Genomic DNA, 21,536 nt, shown 5'->3' on the forward strand with positions numbered 1-21,536 from the left:
GATGACTGCCACAAATGGGAAGGGTCTGGAGGTGCCGCCCAGAGCCTCTGGATGGAGAGCAGCAGGCGTGCCGGGAAGAGAGCAGTAAGGGTGGCAAGGGGGCCAGCCATTCTAGATCACCCTTAGAGGTCTGCTAGCTGAACTTCACCTTGAGCGATCACTGGAAAGGACCAAAAAACCAGAGAGAGATAGGTAACTAACCATGGGGTAGCTGAAAGGGAAAGACACTGAGGAGCTGGTGCCACGTGCCCACGATGAGGGTCAGCAAGAATCCAATGTAATAATGAGCACTAGTAGCTGGGCCTAGAACCGAGTGAAACCTTCCACGCGTATTTTACTCAAGGTTACTGGATCGCGATCATTCCCAGCTTTGGGAAGAGGAAGCAAGTCCACAAAAGCTAAGGAATTTGCCAGTAAGGGTTGGAGCTGAGATTTGAATCCAAACAATCTGATCCCAGAGCTCGATTCTGCACTGAGTATGCATACTGTTTTCTCTGGGGGATCCTGTTCCTCAGGAGTCTCAATTGTCTGGGGTGGGGGTGGGGTCAGCTCCCCAGTTCTCTTTCCCTCCAAACTACTCCCATACCTACCTTTCGGGTTTGTTAGTCCTTCCCAGTGGTCCCCAAGGTAAAATTCAGCTATCAGAACTTTAGGTCTAGAATGACTTCCCTGGTCACCCTTATTTCTAGAACTCTCCTCTCCAGCATGCTCTGCGCTCCTTATCAAGTGGATTCCGAGGAAGCAGTACCTCCAGCCCCAGGCCCATTTGTGTCAGCCGTCTGCTTCTCTCGAGTTCCTACGGAGGAGCGGTGTGTACTTACTGGAGTAGCAGGCACTAAGGGAGGGGGGCGGGGGCGGGTGTAGAACGTTTTGAACCGTCTTCAGCAATGTACAATAATACACCAGTAACCCCAGTTACTTTACAGACCACCACTCAAAGCACCAGATCCCTTTCTACCTGGACCCAAAATAACGTCCCCCTCCCTTTTTAAAAAATTTTTTTATTTCTTAAAGCTCTGCTTTATTTGGAAACTTAAAATAACTAGTCACACGGTTAAAAACAGCAGCGGCGCGCCCCCTCCCCGGCGGCCGGGCGCAGCTGTCCGGCCTCCCCCGCGCCCCGCCGCCCGCATTCCAGCTCTCTGAGGTCACGCGCCGCCGCCTCCCCGGATCCGCGCGCCCGGCCCAGGGGGAGGGACACGGGCCCCGCAGCTCCGGCCCCAGCCCCTGAGCTTCCCCAGCGAGTCCCGCCGCGGCCGGGCGGGTGCGGGCAAGGTGTGCGGTCGGTGCACGGGCCCGGACGCAGGCGGGCGAGCGGAGCCCGGGGAGGCGGGACGCAGAGCCGGCGCGCAGCCCCGACCCGGCGGGAGCGGGAGCAGGTGAGGCGCGGGGCACTCGGGCAGGGGCGTAACAAAGAGCGAAGTCTGCTTCGCAGGCTCGCTCTGATCTCCTAGAGTCATTTCTAAAAAGAGTCTGCAACTTCTATTCCGGACTCCTCCGCGGATGACTGCGGTTTAGTTCTGGATCAGAGTTTGAAATCTTGGGCATATTTGTGCCTCTCGGAATATGTGGACTATCTCGGAATGTGGAGTATGAAAGTTGCCGGATAACTTTGGCGACAAGGGGCATAAAGGAAGGACTGTTTGGCAACTCCTTGTTTCGGTTTTGGAGTAAAGCGTCTTTACTCCTGGAGAATTCTTGGATCTGCAAATTTCGGTGATTTCTGCAAACCCTGATTAGATTGGCCTCTTTGAGCACGCCAGTCTTAGCCCCAGCCCCCGATGAGAAAACCTTATGATAATTGATAATGCTAAAAAACACGCTCGGAACATTTACGAGCTAATAATTACTGACAGATTTCGTTTTCTTTTTCTTTTTTAGTGTAGCAATTTCACTCTGAAAATAGTTGTTTTGTTTGTAGGCCATTTAACTGTAGATTACCAATGCACAAATGTTTTGTGAGACATAGGATTCATTTCAAGTTCTAAAAATGCCAGATACTTACTTTTCAGTGATTATTTAATGCTAAAGGAATAGTGGCAAAGTTCCAGGAACATGTGGTGAGTGATTTGGGGTGGGTATCCTGTGAGATTCAGGCTTAAAGTGGATTTGAGAAACGTTTGGAGGGGAATATGGACAAGAAAATAAAAATGAACTCACTAACAGAGCACACTGCCGTTTGCAAACCTATGAAGCAGAATTTAGTATGCATATTTTTCTTATTCAGCAATGGAATGGTTTTGTAGAGAAATTATACTGTTTTTCTCCTTTAAAGGCTGTTTATAGCCTATTTCATTTAGTAGTTGACACCTGAATCAGCTCTCCCCAGAGTACCTTAAATTTCTACTTCCTGGCATTAGGAGTCAAACAGAACTTAGGATATCATTAAGATATATTCATCAATTATAAATTTTAAAGTTACTAAGCAGGACTTTTGCCACAGTGGGTTTTATATGAGTAATCAAGAAACCGGATATTCTTAGGAGGAAAAACACAGAAATATAACAAGCAAATTATAACAACTGCCAAAAGAAAAGAGGGGGAAAAATTGGCTTTTCCTCATCCCCAATGCTGTAAAACATTTCCAATCTCAGGAACAACTGGAAATTTGAGTTTACCTAATCAGGACTAGAGTTAATAATTAAGCTATGTAGTGTAGTATACTGTGTTTAAGGCACAGTTCCATCTTCACAGTGAAGACATTAATACATTTGTCAGGGCCCAATAAGATGTCTTCCCTTTGGACATATGAAGCTATCTTTTTCTGCACATTGTTTAATGTTTCCAGTTACCACAGTTTGTAAGTCTGAAACCTACAACTTTGTCTCTTGCGATAATACTTTGCATACTACCCATGGTTTTTGTTTTTAAATTTACAGGAACATTATTGGTCTCTCTTCTGGTTGAAAGCTTGTTTAAGGTGCGGGGTTTTTTTTTTAAGTGTTTTCAATTTCTTGCCTTTTTAAAAAAAATTCTGCTTCATCTGTTTATACTCTGGAAACAACAAAGAACTTTGAAAAATATTGCAGATAGAAACTCTATCTTATTATAGCTCCCCCCCCCATTCCTTCTATGGAACAGTGCTTTTACCCAAGGAAGGCATTCAGCAAATGTTAACGTAATGCTGTAGGTTCCACTTGCCCCTCTGGCATTCCTCTCTGCCCCTTGTTTTTATGCTTGTTTTATCTTTCCGGAATGGTGGCTGGGAGATCACCTCACTATAGAGCTCCAAAAAGCAAAACATAAACAAAAATTTTTAGAAACTTTTACCGTGTCCCTACTAGCGATACAGCTCTAAATATAATTATAGATGCCTGTAATCTCCTTAAGGGCAGAGGCGGCTTAGGATTCGTCTTAGATTTCCTCAAGATGCTCATCAACTGAGCCTTGTGCTCAGAGACGGCAGCGCACATTTGTGGAACGGAATTCTAAGACGTTAAGTTTGGCGAAGTCTAAACCTCATTTTCTAGTTCAGTCCTTCCGCAGGCCTGAGTGCTCAAAACCTCTGGGGTTGAGTCTCAGGATGGCGAGCAGGACAGAAAAGAAGGCTGGGAGCAGTGGGGAAAGCCGGAGGATACCCAGCTAGGTTCCCGTGAGCGTGAGACCGAGAGAGCTGCTTCTGCTGAGGCCTGGGTTCTGTTTGCCTGGTGAGGCTTGGGGACAGACTGCCCCACTGCGCGGTCTCGCACCCAAATCGGGTAATCAGCTAGGACCCTGCCAGGCTAAACGATTCATCCCCGGAGGAAGGGGCGCGGGGGCGAGACTGACAGCAGTGCGAGGGGTGGAAATAGCTGAGAATTTTGTCAAATTGTTTAGGAGAAAATAACTCTAGTTGACATAAAAATCCCGAGATGTCGCTCGCCCCCGGTTTATCTCACCGAAGAAGTTACCATCAACAAGTATGGTTTAAAAAGTAGCGTGTTTGGGGGCTGCTGTTGACGTGGATACAACCTCAAACTGCTCGACCAATCTCTCCCTGCCTGGAGGACTAACGCCGGCCCCTTTAAATCCTCCCTCCTCCGATCATAGGGGGCCGGTCCCTTTGGAGCACGTCCGCCCGGAAACGGGGCCGCAGGCGGAGGGTTCCGGGGCTCGCGAGGCTTCCGACATTCCCCGTTGGCCAGGCAACACCGCTTGCTTTTCTCCCAGGGAGGGGACTCGGAGGTTCCGGAGCTGAGGCCCTCCGCTGCATTTGGCTACATGGGCTTGCCCAGTCTTGCTTGCTCTCTTTAACCAGGATGGCGTTTAGGACCTCGCCCTTCTCTTTAGGTGAGCGTCCACAGCCTCCTTAGGTGTCCCTACCCGGGAGAGGAGTCCAGAACACGCTTTTCAGAATGCTATGATTCGAAGGAGCATCTTTAGGGTGCTTGTACCTTGTTTATACTCAAATCTATATGGTGATGATAATGATGAACCTGAAGGGGCTTTAGAAATTCTTGTTAAGCACTCCATCTCCTTTGAACCTCACAGTTGCCATATGTTAGAAAGATGGGATTATTCTCCCCATTTGGGGTACAGGGTTAATTTGCCCGAAGGACCGGTTCTGCACTTAAACAGAGTCGGGGACTGAAGACACCTAAGTCTTGGAAAACTCGAGATAGTTACCTATGAAAAACAACCTTTCCTCTAAACTAGCAAGACAACCACTAATGTTTTTGTAGTTCTAGATGTGCTGGGCATTATCTCTGCTATCTCCAGAAGTGAGTGAGGTAGAATGAGGGGTGGGGTCTGACCCTGGGCCCCACCCTCAACCCTCCTGATAAACTTTCCTGGTACCTCCCTGTTAGAGCTTTCCTATTCCAGCGCTGAGGCAGAGCTTATTCCTTAGATTCAGTTCCATCTGTTTTTTTTCTTTTTAAAATTTTAATGGCAAAGTCCATAGTAACTGCTTCCCTCTTTCCTCAGCGCTGGCGTGGATGCTCCCATCGCTTGGCCTCCGGAGACTCGGTTGCTTTTTAATGACGGTGACGGCTGTTGGGTGAGCAGCTGGAGACTAGAGTTTGTTCTGACGCGAGAGGGTCGCTTTTAGTTGGCTCCATCACTGCTGGATTGCTCCTTCCTGGTCCCTCCACTGTCGAAGGGAGAAGATGCCACTGCCGTTTGGACTGAAATTGAAACGCACCCGGCGCTACACTGTGTCCAGCAAGAGCTGCCTGGTTGCACGGATCCAGCTGCTCAATAATGAATTTGTGGAGTTCACGCTGTCTGTGGAGAGCACCGGCCAGGAGAGCCTAGAAGCTGTAGCCCAGAGACTGGAGCTGAGGGAGGTAAGCTGCAAAGGAGGCTGCACTTTCTCTGGCATGTCATCTCTCCTTACCGCATGGTGGCTGTGTATCCTAGCCTGCCTGACACTGGAAGCAAATCCTGTCTGTGCCTGCTGGATGGTGAATCTGCTAGCTCCCCTCCCAGTGAGGAAGAGATCGGAGCCAAAGTCTTACTCCTTGGGGGCACTCCTAAGAGAATTTACAATGTCTATCTTTTTAACGTGTTTGAGTCCCGTGCCTTCCATAAAGGCTGTGGAGAATCAAATATGCATGTATTTTGCGTTATCCAAATTCCCACCTACTATCAAAGCCTGGTTGGGTCAGTCTGGTCAGTCTACTGTCTTCATGTATGCGTGCATGGAGTTATTCATCTGTACAACATTTATTTTCTATTCTCTGTTGCCCAAGTGGAGATTCCAGAGTCATATTGTCAGAAGTTTGAATTTTAATTTCTTCACCAACTAGTTCTATAACTTTAGGCAAGTTATTTGATATCTCTGAGCGCCAGTTCCTCCATCAGAACCATGGGTCTAACAGCACAGTCTGCACTCAGAGTGGCTGTGGCTTAAAGCACATGTAAAACTGTAAGCACTAATTGTCTATTACAGTAATCGTAGGAAAGCAGGACGTTGTGGCGTCCTCGCACATCTCCACAAGGTCCTAAATTTAAAGTTCTGTTGTAAGTACTGTAAGAGAACTCTAGACTTGGGACCCTCCCTGTGTTTGGCTGCTTGAACGATGGCTAGGAAAAAGAAGAAATGGCTCTTAAACGACTCTTGTTATATTTGGAAACCCCACGTAGATACTGTAGTTCATATGAAGTCAGGAATAGTTAAACTGTGTTCTAGAAAAAAAAATCAGTTGATCATTTGAAAACTTTTAAGTGCCAGCCGTGTACAGAGGTTCCAGTAGCTCACCCCAGTGTGGAGGTCCAGTGAGAAGAAGGCAGGCACGAATGCTCGTTCTCATAGTGGTGGGGGTGGGGAGAGACAGTGGAGGTAAAGCTCCTTAGGGAAAGTCATATCTGAGCTGCGACTTAAAGGCTAGGCAAAGGGGTCCTGTCAGGCTGCAAATCTTTGTTCCTATAAAAGTAACAGAGGCATTTTGTTGTTAAAAGGTTTCGACTTACCTAGTTAGGAACAGGGAAGACAACGGAGGCTATTTAGACTAAGGTGTGGTTTTGCCTAAATGAGTCCTCTTGAGGTTGATCAAACAGTAGCTCAGATGCAGACTGTAGCCACCGCCTTTGCTCTGGGATGGAGAGAAGATGGGTGGAAGGTGGAGGACCAACCAGACAACTGGGGGAGAGTTAGCCAGGAGTCGTAGTTGGTTCTCAGGTTTGCAGTAGATCGTGGGGACTGTAATTAAGAGAGTAAAGATGAGACAGAGCTGCGTTCAGCTCGGGCCCTAAGTGCTAGGTTGGAGGTGCCAGTCGGTACCTCTTGGTATGAGCTGGAGATGTTGATCAGAGATGTGGGTATGCTTTGTGGAAGGCCAAGCGAGAGATCCAGGCTGAAGGAGAAAGGCTTGGGATCTCAGTCCAGCTGGATGGATGGAAGCCAGCTGAGAGGCAAGGCTGTCCAGGGAGCTCAGAAGGAGGAAGCATAGGGGAGCCTTGGAAGGGAATTGGTAGGTCCACCAAGTAGGAAAGAGGGAAACCAGTCTGGGAGCGTGGGCCTCAGGGACTATCCGGCTTATTTGCATTTAATAGGCCATCTTTGTATTTCACTCATCTCTGCACCCCCATCCCCAGTTTGTCCCTCCCACCCCCATAAAGTTCATCAAAATACACCAGGTGTCCCCTCACACTCAGAGAGAGAGAGTCAGCTTCCTAAGGACTGTGGTGTATTCATTTTTGTAACCAAAGCATAGAGTGTGCTCAGTAAATAGGAAGGATTGAGCTCACTACCATTGCTTTTCTTCTGTTAAGGGCTGGAGACATCATGGCCAGGCAGTTCAGAGCACTGACTGCTCTTACAGAGGATCTTGAGTTTGGTTCCCAGCATCTCATGGTGGGTCACAACCACCTTTAACTCCAGTTGCAGGGGGATATCATACCCTCTTCTGGCCTCTGTGGGCACCGGGCTTAGACAAAATGTATAAAAATGCACTATGCCGGTGGAAGTCTTGTACACATAAAATAAAAGTAAGCAAATTAAAAAAAAAATTATCAGCAGCCTAGGGAGATTGCCGTCTTTTGTTAGAGGCTCCAGCTCAGGAATTAAACAGCTTTATCTGCTATGGGCATGCCCTCAGCCCAAGATTTCTTTTCTTCTTCTTTTTAAAATGTGTTGTTGTTGTTGTTATAAAGAGAAGGCCTTATGTAGCTCAGGCTGACCTGAATTGCTTATCCTCGTGTCTCATCTTAGGAGTGCTGGGACTGTAGGGATGTGCCCCTGTTATTAGTCTCTGAGGCCAGTTTTTAACAGACGAGCAGAGAACACCGAGAGCACAGGCGTGATTCTTAAGGAACTGTCTTGTCCTTGGGAAGATCGTCTGCTGCTTTAGCTTCTACAACAGTCATGATTAGAAAGTTTAGCAAACTTTCCCTTGGAAAGCTCCAGAAGGTCCGCTCTGTAACGTGTAAACAGATGTCTTGGACACCAGGCCTAACTCTTCCAAATGCCTGTTCTGAAATAATCTGAGCGGGGGAACACCTGTTCCTCGGTTGTGTACATTCAGTGTGTGTAAGATTCAAACAAGAGCTACCAGTGTGTTGGTTTCTCTCACTAGCGCCCAAACAAGCAAGCCTAGGTTTATTACATTTGGGTGAAGAGTTTTGCTGCTGTCAGATATAAGCTGCAGGAAAAAATTATTTCTTTTTTTTACTTAAATACCATTTGCTTCTGTAATGCAGCAATAAGGACTTTACAATAATGCCCTATAATGCTAGAGCCAGGGACTTTAGCATTTATTAGTATTTTACTCAGGAGTCTAGGGCAGGAAGATCTCAAATTTAAGTTTGAGGCTAGCCCGAGCCTGTTTCAAGAAATCAGCTGAACAGACAATAATATAACAAACCCCTATAATCGTAACCAAAAATAAGTAAGGATTACCCAGTTCCCTCAGGATGATAGGTAAAACCAGGACCCTTCAGTAACCTAAACTGCAGCATGGAGCTGCCAAGCGCCCCTTGTTTTTGTGCTCTGGGATCCACCTCCAGCCCCAAAGGAGGCCGCACGGGAGGCAAAGCCTCGGGAAGAGAAGAGGTATTGCCTTGAAAAGGGTGTGGTTTCAGAAGGAAATTCCAGGGCCTCCAGAACCAGGCAGGTTCTTTTGAGTGGGGAAAAGTCCCTTCCCTCGGACCAGTGTGTCAGCAGAGCTGCCTCACTTTGCTCCTCAGAAGGCTGTTTGGCAGTAGAGTCCAGAGACAGTTTGCAGTCCCATCGGATTGGATACCAGTTCTTGTCACTCACTGAATATTAAATCATGTCTACCAGTTTTTAAAATTGAAAATTTGTGGTGGTTTAAAAATTTAATATTTCTAATTGACATGGGAAATAGAAAAAGACAAGATCTCCTGAGTAAATTGGGAGCATGGGGGTCATGGGAGAGGGTAGAAGGGAAGTGGGGAGGAAGGGAGAGGAGTGGAGAAAATATATAGCTCAATAAAAACAATGAACAATAAATAAATCAATTAGAAATGTAAAAAAATTAATATTAAAGCTGGGCAGTGTTGGTGCACACCTTTAATCCCAAAACTTGAGAGGCAGAGACAGATGGATCTCTGTGAATTCGAGGCCAGTTTGATCTACATAGTGAGTTCCAGGACAGCCAGGGCTACACAGAGAAACCTTCTGTCTCGAAAAACAAAACAAAAGACAGGAAAAGAATGTGATATTAAAGTGTAGCGCTGAGCAGAGCACCTGATGTTAGGGGACTCTCGTTGTGTTAGCCATTAGACTTGTCATTATTATTCCGAGGCAGGTCTCACTGTACAGCCCAGGCAGTCCTGGGATTCCAGGCATGAGCCACCACGCCCAACCTTTTGTTTTCGTTTGCGGTGCCTGTGCTGTGCCTGCGCCGTGCTTACGTGACCCGGGTTGCAGCAGGGACTGGCCGGATTCTCTTTGGATGAGTTCTTCTGTTATTAACTGGGAGAGTGCGCGTGCACAGAATATTCTCGCAGCCGGCACTGTTAGCCGTACTGCTTGCACAGTACTCAGATATTGAAATGGTAGCCTGCCGCCACAATTGAAGCACTGTTTGCACACAAGCTGACACAGTCCTTTGTGCGGTGTCCTTGCCCATCGCCGACAGCAGAGTGTTGGAAAGTTACTCTTTGCGTCCCTTCGGCTCAGCCCAGATCCTAGGCTGTGAAATACTGGACTCAGTTTATATTACTTTCTTTAGAGTATGCTTTTTTAGAGAAAGTCTTATTTAACAATATTATGCTACAATGGTTTGGATTTTAATTAGGTTTATTGCACACTTATTTCTTGTCTATCCTGCCTTGATTTTGGGGTCCTTGTGACTTAAATTTACATTTGCTTCTCCAAGTTTTAAAATCCCAATTAGGGTACAGGGACGCTGTGAAATCCCAGAAGGGGGCGGTTTTATACCCTAAATCTTACACATTCACAGTTTTTAAAGGGTTAGTGTGTGTGTTTGCGTGCACGTGCGTGTGCACTTAAGCACACGATTCTGTGTGTAGATGCTTTAGGGAGAATATTCTTTGATTATTCCATGTGCACATGACTAACTCATTTAAAGTTGAATTAAATGCTAAGCAGCCTCTAAAATTATTGTGAGAGCATTTTTTGAAGATGGATGATGCAAATAAAATTTTCTCTCTTACATTTTACTTCCTGGCTTTGGGTGTTTGCTTACATGGTTGAGTTTTATTATAGATCTTTATGAAATGAGTTTTAAATAGCATTTAGTGTGTCAAAGACCTCAGTACTTTCTGTTTTAGCATGCAAACTCCATTGGAACAGGATCTCTGTTCCAGATGTATTTCTGATGTCTGGAATAGTGCCTGCCTCCTTATTGCACATAGTTCCTGAATGAATATCCATTTACTTTAAACCACAGGATTGGCTTTCTAAACCTAGAATGATAGGTATGATTGCCATTCATTTGGTCAGCTTTGCTCTGCTCTGTGATTTCATTTCCTGGAGAGAGTGGAGCGTTTCCAAAACTTTGTACACGGTTACAAAAACACCATTCTTTTTCTCCCCCTTGCTTTTTTTCTCTTTTTTCTTGGTCTCTCCTTTTCTTTTCTCTTTCCTTCCCTCATCCCCCTCCCCTCATCTTCTCTACCGCGTTTCTTTCTTGCATATTTGCTCTTTCTTTCTTTCTTTCTTTCTTTCTTGCTTGCTTGCTTGCTTGCTTGCTCTTGCTATGTAGCCCAGGCTGTCCCCAAACTTGCCATCTTTCCCCTTCAGCCTCTGAGTAGTTGGGATGTCATGGATGGGGCCACTGTACCCCCAGTTTACCATATATATAAAAAGACTTTTTAAAGTTTATGTTGTTTTGTGCATATGCATATTTTACCTGCATGTATGTATTACACCACGTGTGTGTCTGGAGCCCACGGAGGTCAGAAGAGGGTGTAGGATCCCTTGGCACTAGAGTTACTGATGGTTGTGAGGCACCATGCAAGTGCTGGGACTCTAAACAGGCTCCTTCGCAAGAAACACAGGTGCTCTAAGCTCCAGCTGTTTATTTATTGGTGATGCCAATGACTTTATTGGACTTGCTTATGAAGTGTAGGTAAAAGGTTACTTACGGAAGCACGAGCGATCCTGAAAAGAGCTGCACACATTTCACTGTCACTTTGGGGATTCTTCTGGAAACATAGACCCTGCTAGCTCTGCTGACTCTGAGGGAGATTGCTGTGTCAGGCAGGGTCAGCTTCCCCCCTGGTCTAGGAAGTGCTCTTGGCTTGGGAGTATTCCATTTCAAGTCAGTCGGTCAGGTATTCCAGCTATCCTCTGGTCTTATCTCCACTGGAATCTCAGAAGACGTGGGAGTTTCATGTGCATTCTCTGTCTTTTGCCAGGAGTCATTAAATAACCGAAGCCTAAGAAAGAGTCCATCACATGCGAATGTTTTGTGATGAGTAGTCAAATGGAATTTGGGTACATATTTGTATGCTAGGTAAGATTGTGGTATGGGGAAAGATAAGTATTTCACTGAGAGTTACGGAACCTTCTAGAGGGATTGGAATTTTAGATCGACATCTTACCTGAACAGTTTTCAAACTCCGAAGGTCAATCATAAATGACTAAGAAATTTTCTTGATTTTTAGATTTCTGTTAAACAATCTTTTAAATTACATTTTGATTTCATGCATGTGGGTGTGGGTACGCATATGTCTTGGTGCACATGTGGAGGTCAGGGCATAACTTACAGGAGTTGGTTCTCTCTACCACGTAGATCCTGGGGCACAAATTCAGGCCATCAGTGTTGTGGACAAACTTCTTCCCTAGCTAACTTGCCAGTCCCATTCTGTTACATTTCTCTTGATAATGAAGGTACGTTTGGTCTTGATAACAAAAATAACATTAAAAAATAAGTAAATAAGAGAGTCATATGAATAAGCATGGATATTTGTATGCATCTGAAATACATAATATAGAATCATTTGTTATCGAATTTGGAAACCCATTTACTTAAATGATAGAGTTTTATGCAACTTTAGTTTGATGTTTAATCAACTTAAGGGCAGATCGGGGTAGCTCAACTACTAGGGTGTATTGTCTGACATACACAGACCCCAAGTTTAGTACCTAGCAAGGCATATAACTCAATATGGTGGCCCACACGTATAATCCCAGCCCCGGAGAGGTGGAAGCAAGCAGATCAGAAGGTCAAGTTCATCTTGGACTACCTAGCAAGCTCAAGGCCAGCACAGGATACTTGAGACCCTGTCTCAAGGAACACAAAGCAAAGGGCTAATAATGTAAGATACTTGTGCTCCAGTATTGGGATTTGCAGGTGGCTGGAGCATGTGTTTGCTTACCAGGAAGTCCTGAAGGTTGGGGCACTCACCGCGTTCTGTCTGTCTCTGTCCCTGAAGGGTCTCTCACTGTATGTTCCAGACTTTCCTTCACTCCTAGCCTCCTGTCTGAGCCTCCTGACCTTCATTTTAAAACTTGACACAAAATACTTAATACCAATTTCTGGAGTATAGTAAGAGTATTTCCACACGTGTACTTAATTTGTAAAGATGAAGTAAAGACATCAAAAATTCGGCATTTCTATGTGTTGTGAACCTTCAGATTCTTTTTTTTTTTTTTTGAGACAGTTGTTGAAGGCTGTAGGCTGTACTTACTCAGACAGTCTATAGGCCAACAGAACTCATTTTCTTCTGTGACTTTCCTTCATAGGGCTCAGGAAGACCATTGCTTATTATTATTATTATTATTATTAGCCATCGCTTATTTACTTATTTATTGAAGTAGGGTTCTCTTGTTTTGCTTTTCTTTTTCAGTTGATTTAGTTCAGTTTTGTGCGTCTGGGTGTTTTGCCTGCATGCAATCTGTTCATCACTTGTGTGCAGTGCCTGTGAGGGGCCAAAAGAAAGGGCACTGGATCCTTAAGAACAGGAATTACAGGCAGTTGTGAGCCACCATGTGGGTGCTGGGACTAGAACTCAGCATCCAGTACTCTTAACCCTTGAACCATCTCTCCAGATGCCTGTTTATTGGAGTTTTGAGTTAAGGTCTCATTCTGTGCCAGGCTTGCCTGGGATACATCCACGCTAGCCTCCAACTCAGTGGTTCTTCACCAGCTTCATTTCCTTGATGGGGCGGAGAGGGAGGTCATGAGTGAGAGTTCCTCCATTGTGACATGGATCGTAGATCAATGTCTGTGTTGTCTACCAGGCGTCGCCTTTGTGCCCATCGGGATAGTGAGCATGTGACAGATCTGCAGTGTCTGGGCTGTGACCCACACTTCCTGTAAACATTGAGTTCCTGGGCCATTTGTTTATTGAACCTTCTAGTTCATTCTTCTTGTCAGATGTGCACCTTACCTCAATATGGCATTTTCTTTTCTAATAACAAGGACTCATTGTTTTCTTATAGTGTGCTGGGTTTGCAGATATTTTCTTGTTCTGTTCTTCAAGCATTTTGCATGCTGACAAATGTTAGGTTGCCTTTCTAGTTAACTTTTCTCGTTTCTGCCGTCACTCTGGTGTTGGGGATTAGACACATGTCCTTAAACAGACAAGGCCAGTACTGTATCTCTGAGCTTTTTCCTAGCTTATTTATTTAATTACTTTTTAGAATTTTCAAATAAGGTCTCATTCTGTGGCCTAGGATGGCCTAGAACTTACCAGGGTAGCCTCCAAATCAGAGCACTTTCCTGGAATTGACTGAAATTACAGACTCTGGGCTCTTTTTGTTTGTTTAAGCTTTATTTATTTACTTTTTAGTGTGTATGTGTATGTGTGTGTTGATTCTCTCCTTCTGCCATGCGGTTCCTGGGCACCGAACTCAGGAGGTCATCAGGCTCGGCCAGTGTCTTTATTTACCTGCTGAGCCATCTCCAAGACCCAGTGTTTGAGACAAGCATTCACTATGTAGCCTAGGCTAGCCTAGAGCTCCAGGTCCTTCTGCCTCAGGCTCAGGAATGCTGGGAATACAGGTGTACGCCATGCCTAATCCTCATTTATCTTTCAATGAACAAGTAAACTATCCAGAGACTGTTGAAATTTATTCTGAAAATACTATTTTCACTAGAAAAAACTGTGTCACAGGTCCTGAAGAAGAGTTAGAATGTGAGTTATAAATAATTCATCAAGGGTTTGTACATCACTTGTATTCCCTGCACAGTGTGTATTGCTGTGTAGACAGAGTAGTTATTTTGAATAATAAACAGGCTAAGACAATGGACAGTAATATCAAACTGGTTGGCAAAAACTTTTTTTCTTTGTTTTTGCTGTTCCTCCCTCCTTTCAGAGCCAGGGTCCTTTTATGTAGCTCAGCTTGGTCTTGAACTTGCCGTCTCCTGCCTCAGCCTTCTGAGTGCTGGTATTACAGATATGCATCACAGTGTTTGGCACTTTTTCTTTCTGAATCTAAGATCAGCTTGTCTTGGCTCATTTACATACTACTTAGATTGCTCAGGCTCTGACTTGATTAGTTAATGTACATTTTTAACAACTTGGACTTTGTACCCTTCAATTTAGCTGCAGTTGGAGGGAACAAAATGGGTGTGGGTTTGCGTCCCTGAAACGTAGCTTTTGGGGGGCACTGGTTGTCTACAAGCTGTGTCTGGTGCTTCACATGTGCTTACTGGAGCCCACAGTTCACTTCCTGCTTTCTCTGCTGCCTAACCAATGAGGAGCCAAAGGTGAGCAGTGTTCAGGAGACGCTTGTTGGGTGACAATTTTTTTTTTTTTAATTTGTGTTGAGCTAGTTTTCTTTAAGTCTTTTTCAGTTTCTTTTTCATCTTGTAAATTTATTGATCCTAGCAATATACTAAGGGGAAATGAGCCAGAAAAGATAAATGGGGAAATTATGTCAGTTTGGAGGTATACTACTGAGAATTAAGATACATACCACACATCTCTCTTCTTGCCAGGTTTGATGTAAATTATTTAGAAAATAACTTTAATTCTCCTTTCCCCATATTTTGCATCCACAGGTATTATTTAACTGTTACATATTTGACTTTCTGTGTTTTTACTGCTAGTATACCTTTTAAAGTGGTTTTATGTTAGGATAGTATAACATCAAAAAAAGATCCCATTTATTTTGTGTGGGTGTGTGCATGCGTTTGTGTGGGTGTGTGCATGCATTTGTGTGGGTGTGTGCATGCAGAAGCTTGCATGTCAAAGCCAGATGACTTGTGTGGGTTGGTTCTCTCCTTCCACTTACGTGGTTGTCAGTGATTCAACTTAGGTTGTTAGGCTTTGCAAAAAGTGCCTTTACCCACAGAACTGTCTTGCCAGCCCTATTTGTTTGCCCAGATTGTCCTTGAACTTATTGTGTACCAGAAAATAGCTTTGAATTCTCGATCCTCCTGTCTGTACCTCCCAAGCACTGGTGTGATAGGTGTGGGCCAGCATGCCTAGCATGGAGCGTGTGTCATAGTAAGGAATGACTGTGGGCAGCGGGGACAGCTCTGTGGGTAAGAGTGTTTGCTGCACTTCAGAGGACCAGAGTTTAGTTCTTAGCACCTAAATGGCAGCTCACTACAGTTCCAGGGGATCCTTCCAGGACGTCTAGCACCCCCTTCTGGCTGTTTTGTCACCAGGCATACACACAGTATACATATATATGCACAGGCAAACAGTTCCCATAAATACAAAATACAAAAATACAAATAAAATACAAAAATGAATCTTTTTTTTTTTTTGGTGTTTTTCGAGACAGGGTTTCTCTGTGGTTTTGGAGCCTGTCCTGGAACTAGCTCTTGTAGACCAGGCTGGCCTCGAACTCACAGAGATCCGCCTGCCTCTGCCTCCCGAGTGCTGGGATTAAAGGCGTGCGCCACCACCGCCCGGCTTACAAAAATGAATCTTAAAGAAAGCATAGATGTTTGAGTTAAGTTCATAAACAGGCCCAAAGGATCTGAAATTTATAAGATTTAAAAACAAAAACAAAATATCCATAACCCATTTATTGGGATGAGATACATTGATGCCCTATGGTAGCACAAACTGATCAAGGAATGAGAAGCTCTGATGGCCCTCAGTTTTGTGAGCTCTAACCAGAATGACTTTCTGTACAGTAGTATACAGAATACACTTGTCTGTATTCTGTGTACTTATCTTGGCTATCACGCCTATCTTTGTTTATATGTTAAAATTTTCTATTTAATCCTAGTTTACTCTTTAGAAACAGGGTGGTATTTTAGTCCCAGAATCAGATGTTCTTCTAGGGTGCATCTAGTTTTTTATTAATTAAATTTATTCGTATATTTTGTATCCTGACTCCCGTCTCCCTTACCATTCCCTTCCCCCACCTCTCCTCTGCTCCTCCGCACCCCCAAACCATTCCTCCTTTGTTTCTGCTCCAAAAGGGGCAGACCTCCCCTGGGTATCAACAAAACATGGCATATCAAGTTGGGGTAAGATTAAGCTCCTCCCCTTGTTGAGACATGTAAGGCAACCCAGTATGAGGAAGAGGTTCCTTCGGGCGCATCTTAGCCAGCGTAAATGTGTACATTGCTTGTCTTTACTCCCAGGACACAGCCCTGGGAGAACAGGGACTCTGTTCTCTGCTTCAGTGCTGTCTGCTTGCACCCAGGGTAGCATTTGACACCTAGGAGGTGATCAGTTAATGTGAGCTGAAGGAGTAAATGAATTTAGGGCATCTAAGAAATATAGATAGACTTGTTTTATTTTTATAGTTAGCTGAGTGGTGCCATGAATCAGCCCCCATAGCCTGCTATGTGCTATGGCTGTGTTTTACTACTGTTATGCCCAAATCCGTGGGTCCCCACAAAAGCCAACACAGGAGACAAAGTCCCATATGTAAAAGCAAAGAGCCTTTATTTTAATCAAGTTTGCAAACTCGGTTTCTCCGTACGTCCAACGTATTAGAATATCTAGAGAGTCCCGAGCTCAATTAGAATTGGGTTTTTGTAGTAGTAAAGGTGGGGGTGAGGGGTCTCTGAGGTTCAGGACCCTGGATTGGCTGACATTTGTCTAGGGTGTCCTGGTGAAGTGCTGGCAGGTGTTTCTATCTACAGTGCTTGGAATGCCAGGAATTCCTTTGAATGGTCTGCTCTTGGGTGGGGCTCAGGTAATCTCGGCCTGCCAGGCATTGTCTCAGGGTAAACTATTGAGACTCTAGACTCCATTTAAATTTATCAAAGGCTAGGGTCCCAGGTGATAATGGTTGAAAGTAAAGAACTTCCTTTCTGCCCAGACTTAGATTGTCATGGCTAGCCCGCACAACTACTTAGCTACACTGCCAGCCCAAGAATTTTTTTTCTTTTAGTGCAGGGGATGTAACTTGCTCGGCAATGTCTTTAGTATGGAATTAAATCTTCAGTCCCAAAATATAGTTTTAAAATTATCTTGTTTACAGTGATCACATGCTTCAAAGTATCCAGTTGGGATTGTAATGGGAAAATGAGAGCGGTTTATCCAAGCAAACAGTTGTCCTGTTCCCCCTTTGGACTTCCTTTTAATAAATCTCCAGTTTTGGCTTATCATTGCATGCTATGTTTAAATGTTAAAGCTACAGTGAAGGAACCTGGACATTCCGAGTTCAGTTACTTGGACTTCAGTTTGGTCAAATCGAGTATAATTATATTTGTTATTTTCCCACGACTTATTGCCTATAAAATGCAGAGTATGTAATTTGACTAAAGTGAGAAGAATACGGAGAAAAGCTGAACAGAAAGGGGAGGGATTGTTGTGTGGAGGCGGTGTGACCACTGCCATCTGCTAGAGGGAAGGAAAGAGGTTCCATACTTCATTATTTATGGCAGACTCCCAGTGGCCGTCAGTGCAGGGCTAGAATTAGCTTAGAGCTTTGCTAAGCACCTTTGTCAGGTGATCTCTGCTTGGGATCGACTTTATCTTGGGCTGTCTCCTCTCACCTCTGTCCTGACGAAAGACCTTCTAACTTCAGCAGGTTGAAGAGAGGCACCAGGGTAAAATTATATTTGCAATTTTACATGGGATTAACTTTTATTAAACATAATGCACTAGTGGCTTAAGAAAAACCTCCAGTTAATTTGTGTATCTCCCTGGTCTATTTTAAAAATAGTAATAAAAAAGAGTCTTAAAATAATTAGACAAGAAATGACCAGGGAATTTGGAAGAGGTTTGCATTCTGTTCGGATGTGGACCTGCCCAGAGCAGCTGGCCTCTGTTCACTGTGTGACGAGGGAGGCAGCCATGTTGTCTGAAGAGACCCCCAAGCCCTGTTTAACTTTGTCTTTGCTCTAGTTACCCAGCAGGCAGCGATCTACAGATGAAGGAGAGCAGTAGTGAGAATTTATAAACTGCGTGAGGAAGTCACCAAATACTTTTGAAGGTTATTGTGTGTGTGTGTGTTTTGAACAAACTAGAAAAGAAAGATAGGGGGCTGAAGAGATGGCTCAGAGGATAAGAGCACTGGCTGCTCTTCCAGAGGTCCCGAGTTCAATTCCCAGCAACCACATGGTGGCTCACAACCATCTGTAATGAGATCTGCCACCCTCTTTGGAGGCAGAATGTTGTATACATAATAAATAAATAAATCTTAAAAAAAAAAAAAAAGAAAGAAAGATAAAGTATCTGGCACTGAAGAAGCTTCGTAGGGGCTGGAGAGGTGTCTCAGCGATTAAGAGCATCTTTTCCAGAAGACCTGGGTTCAATTCCCAGCACCCACATGCAGCTCAAAACCATCTGTTAACTCCAGTTCCAGGCATCAAACATCCTCTTCTGATCTCTGTGGTAACAAGACGCACAACTGGCACCCCCACACATACAATAAAATAAAAATATTAAAACAAAAGGAATCTGGTTAACAATCAGTGTAAATTTATGTGAGAATTCCAGAAGCGTCATTATTTGAGAAGCTTCTGTTAGGGTGTGTTTTCCACAAGAGCAGACAGAAAGAGTCACCTGAAGAATTTCGTATCAGGCGAAGGCCTTTATCGAGGCCAGCCTGGTCTACAAGAGCTAGTTCTGGGACAGGCACCAAAGCTACAACAGAGAAACCCTGTCTCGAAAAAACCAAAAAAAAAAAAAAAAGAAAAGAAAAGAAAGAAAGAAAAGAAAGAAAGTTTTGGAAGGTGGGTAGGGGAATGCGGAGACGGAATCACGGAAAGCAGTGATTAAGTCCATTACAAGTAGTGGAACTCTTGTGGTTCGGTCTTTCTGAGGAAGGCAGAGCGCCCCTGTGGAGAGCTGGGGCTGGGCTTGCTGGGGAAGTCCCTTGTTGAAGAGCTGGTTGACAGTCCTGGAGTTGAATTCAGGGTGGGTTTGTTCCCTAACTGCCCTGAGGCAGAGCTTCCCAGAGGAAACACAGTTAGCTTCTCTGTTACTGGCAGACAAAGTTTTCTGAAGGCCCACAAATAAGGGTAGGTACAAACAAGGACAAGAGTAGAAAATGTTTGTCTATTTGGCTTTGGAGACATCTGCTGCCGATAAAGAAACTACAGATAAAGCTTGATAAAAAGCAAGCCATTCTTCTGTCTCCCGGAAATGGATCATCTGGATAGCTGTGTTGGGGTACAGCTTATCATTTTATTATCCTTGCTGGTCTCCGGAAATTTTATAAATTTCTCTACCTCTCTTTTTATTGTTGCTTTTGTTATTTTGAGGCAAGTTCTCACTGTAGCCCAAGTTAACCTGAAGCTCACTATGTAGCCCACATCCCGGAACCCACATCCCATTGCTTCCTGAGTGCTAGAATTGTTGTATGACCACTATATTTGGTTATTTAAATCTTTGTGTTTGAAGTAGCCAAGTCCAAATGTATATAAAGGAAAAAGAAATATACCCAGAGCAAGTTTAAGATCCTTTAATTTTAGTTAAAGGAGATGATATGTTTGGGGGGCGGTAAAGCATTGGTCTTTTGAGTCAAGGTCTCACTGCATAGCCCTAGTTGGGAACTTTCCGTGTAGACCAGGCTGGCCTTGAGCTCAGGAGATCCACCTGCCTTTGCCTCCCATGAGCTGGGATTAAAGGCATGTGCCATAGTGCCTGGCTAAGAGATGATATACTTAATTTTAAAAAATAAATTAATTTATTTTTTATGTATATATGTTTTTTGCCTACATTTATGTGTGTGCACCATGTTCGTGCAGTGCCTGTGGAGACCGGAAGAGGGCATCAGATCTCCTGGAACTGGAGTTACAGGTGCTTGTGAGCCTCCCTGTGGGTGCCGGGTCTGAAACCTGGGCCCTGTGAAAGAGCAGCCGGTGCTCTTAACCAGTGATCATCTCTCCAGCCCCAAGAGAGGGTGTATTTTCATGACCCGCCCGCACAGTTTTCAGCCCTATGGCATGTCTACTCTGGGCTTATTTATCATTATAGAAGGAAAATGTTTGATTTACAAAGTAGAGGCGGGAGGATTGTGAGTTTGAGGCCAACCTGGGCCACATGGTAAATCTGAGGTCCTCTTGAGTTGCATAGTGAGACCTTTTTTTCTCAGACAAAACTGAATGGAAATGAGGACTAGGTGCCTGGAAGTGGTGCGCATAGTAGGGCAAGTGCGGTCTGTGTTTATCCCCAAGTGCGGTTCCTAGGACGGAAGACAGGATCGGCATGTGTGCTTAAAAAAGTGTCATACTCCTTCTAAACTGTTACTGTTTCCTGAGACTGGGTTTCTCCGTGTGGCCCTGGCTGTCTTAGAACTCACTGTGTAGACCAAGCTGGTCTCAAACCTGGAGATCTGCCTGCTTCTGCCTGCCAAGATCTGGGATTGAAAGTGTGCAACACCACTGCCTTGCTCATCTAAATTCTTGAAATTAGAAGCAGAAAAGATTTTTGGAGGAAGGAACCAATAATTAAATTTTTTTGGTATTTGGCAGAGTGGGCAAAACAAAATCATCTCTCAAATAGGAGTATGACCAAAATATATTATATGAAATATTAAAAAATAAATTTAATTAAAATTTAAAAAAATTAAAGACAAAAACATATTTTAATGTCCTTTTCACAGCATCATTTGGTTTACCACCCATGTCCCACGCTGGAATTCTGAATTATCTTATGCTCAAGGAAACAGGCCGGACTGATTCACAGCTAGCGTCTGCCTGCTGGAAACCAAGCCTAGAACTCTGGAACAGAAGCATCAAGCCATTCCTATTCAGCCAGGGTTTTGTCCGTTCTGTAAATTGGAGAAGGGCAGGAACAGTAGTTGCTTTCTCAGAAATGTGATCCATGGGTGACAGAAAACAGCAGTGGACCTGAACTTTTCACCTTATTTACTTCATGGAGTAAAAAGAAATTGATACCCATGCAACTTTTCAAGCATAGGTGTGCGTGTGTGCGTGCGTGTGTGCGTGCGTGTGTGTGTGAGAGAGAGAGACAGGTGGGACTGAAGCTCACTTTGTAGCCCAGACGAATTTGATTGTCCTCCCTGAACCAGGAGTGCTAGGCGAGAGGTGTCACCTGCGTAGGTAAACGTAGGCTGTAGAAACGCCTATATAACGCTGGTGGATAGTGTGGATGCTGTGATGCTGCCCGTCTTCGGCTGCTTAAGAATTATCTAGGAACTTAATAGTTTTCTAGGGCACCAGGAGCTCCACGTAATTCTGGCAAGGGTGCCTTGTGGGCAGTGAATGGAGAGTCACTGACTTTGGGGTTTATGCCTATGGTTCTTGGGATACAGGTGGATATATGATGATCAAGCTGTTCTTGGGTGACAG

The 21,536-nt window shown here is 44.5% G+C and overlaps 1 protein-coding gene across 2 annotated transcripts in view; it reads left to right on the forward strand.

Moving 5' to 3' along the window:
* The first annotated feature begins 1,171 nt into the window (after positions 1-1,171).
* Ptpn21 (protein tyrosine phosphatase non-receptor type 21) overlaps positions 1,172-21,536 on the forward strand; it is a 62,772-nt gene continuing 42,407 nt past the window's right edge. Inside the window, exons 1-2 of one of the 2 annotated variants that reach the window (XM_057782651.1) lie at positions 1,172-1,379; positions 4,906-5,267. In XM_057782651.1, coding sequence (XP_057638634.1) covers positions 5,088-5,267 — 180 coding nt within the window. In that variant the 5' untranslated portion in view covers positions 1,172-1,379; positions 4,906-5,087. Of the gene's footprint in view, positions 1,380-4,137; positions 4,270-4,905; positions 5,268-21,536 lie in introns of those variants that run through there. The other variant, XM_057782652.1, reaches the window with a different exon arrangement.

Source organism: Chionomys nivalis, chromosome 10, assembly GCF_950005125.1.
Source record: "Chionomys nivalis chromosome 10, mChiNiv1.1, whole genome shotgun sequence".
In the NCBI taxonomy this organism is placed as follows: Eukaryota; Metazoa; Chordata; class Mammalia; order Rodentia; family Cricetidae; genus Chionomys; species Chionomys nivalis.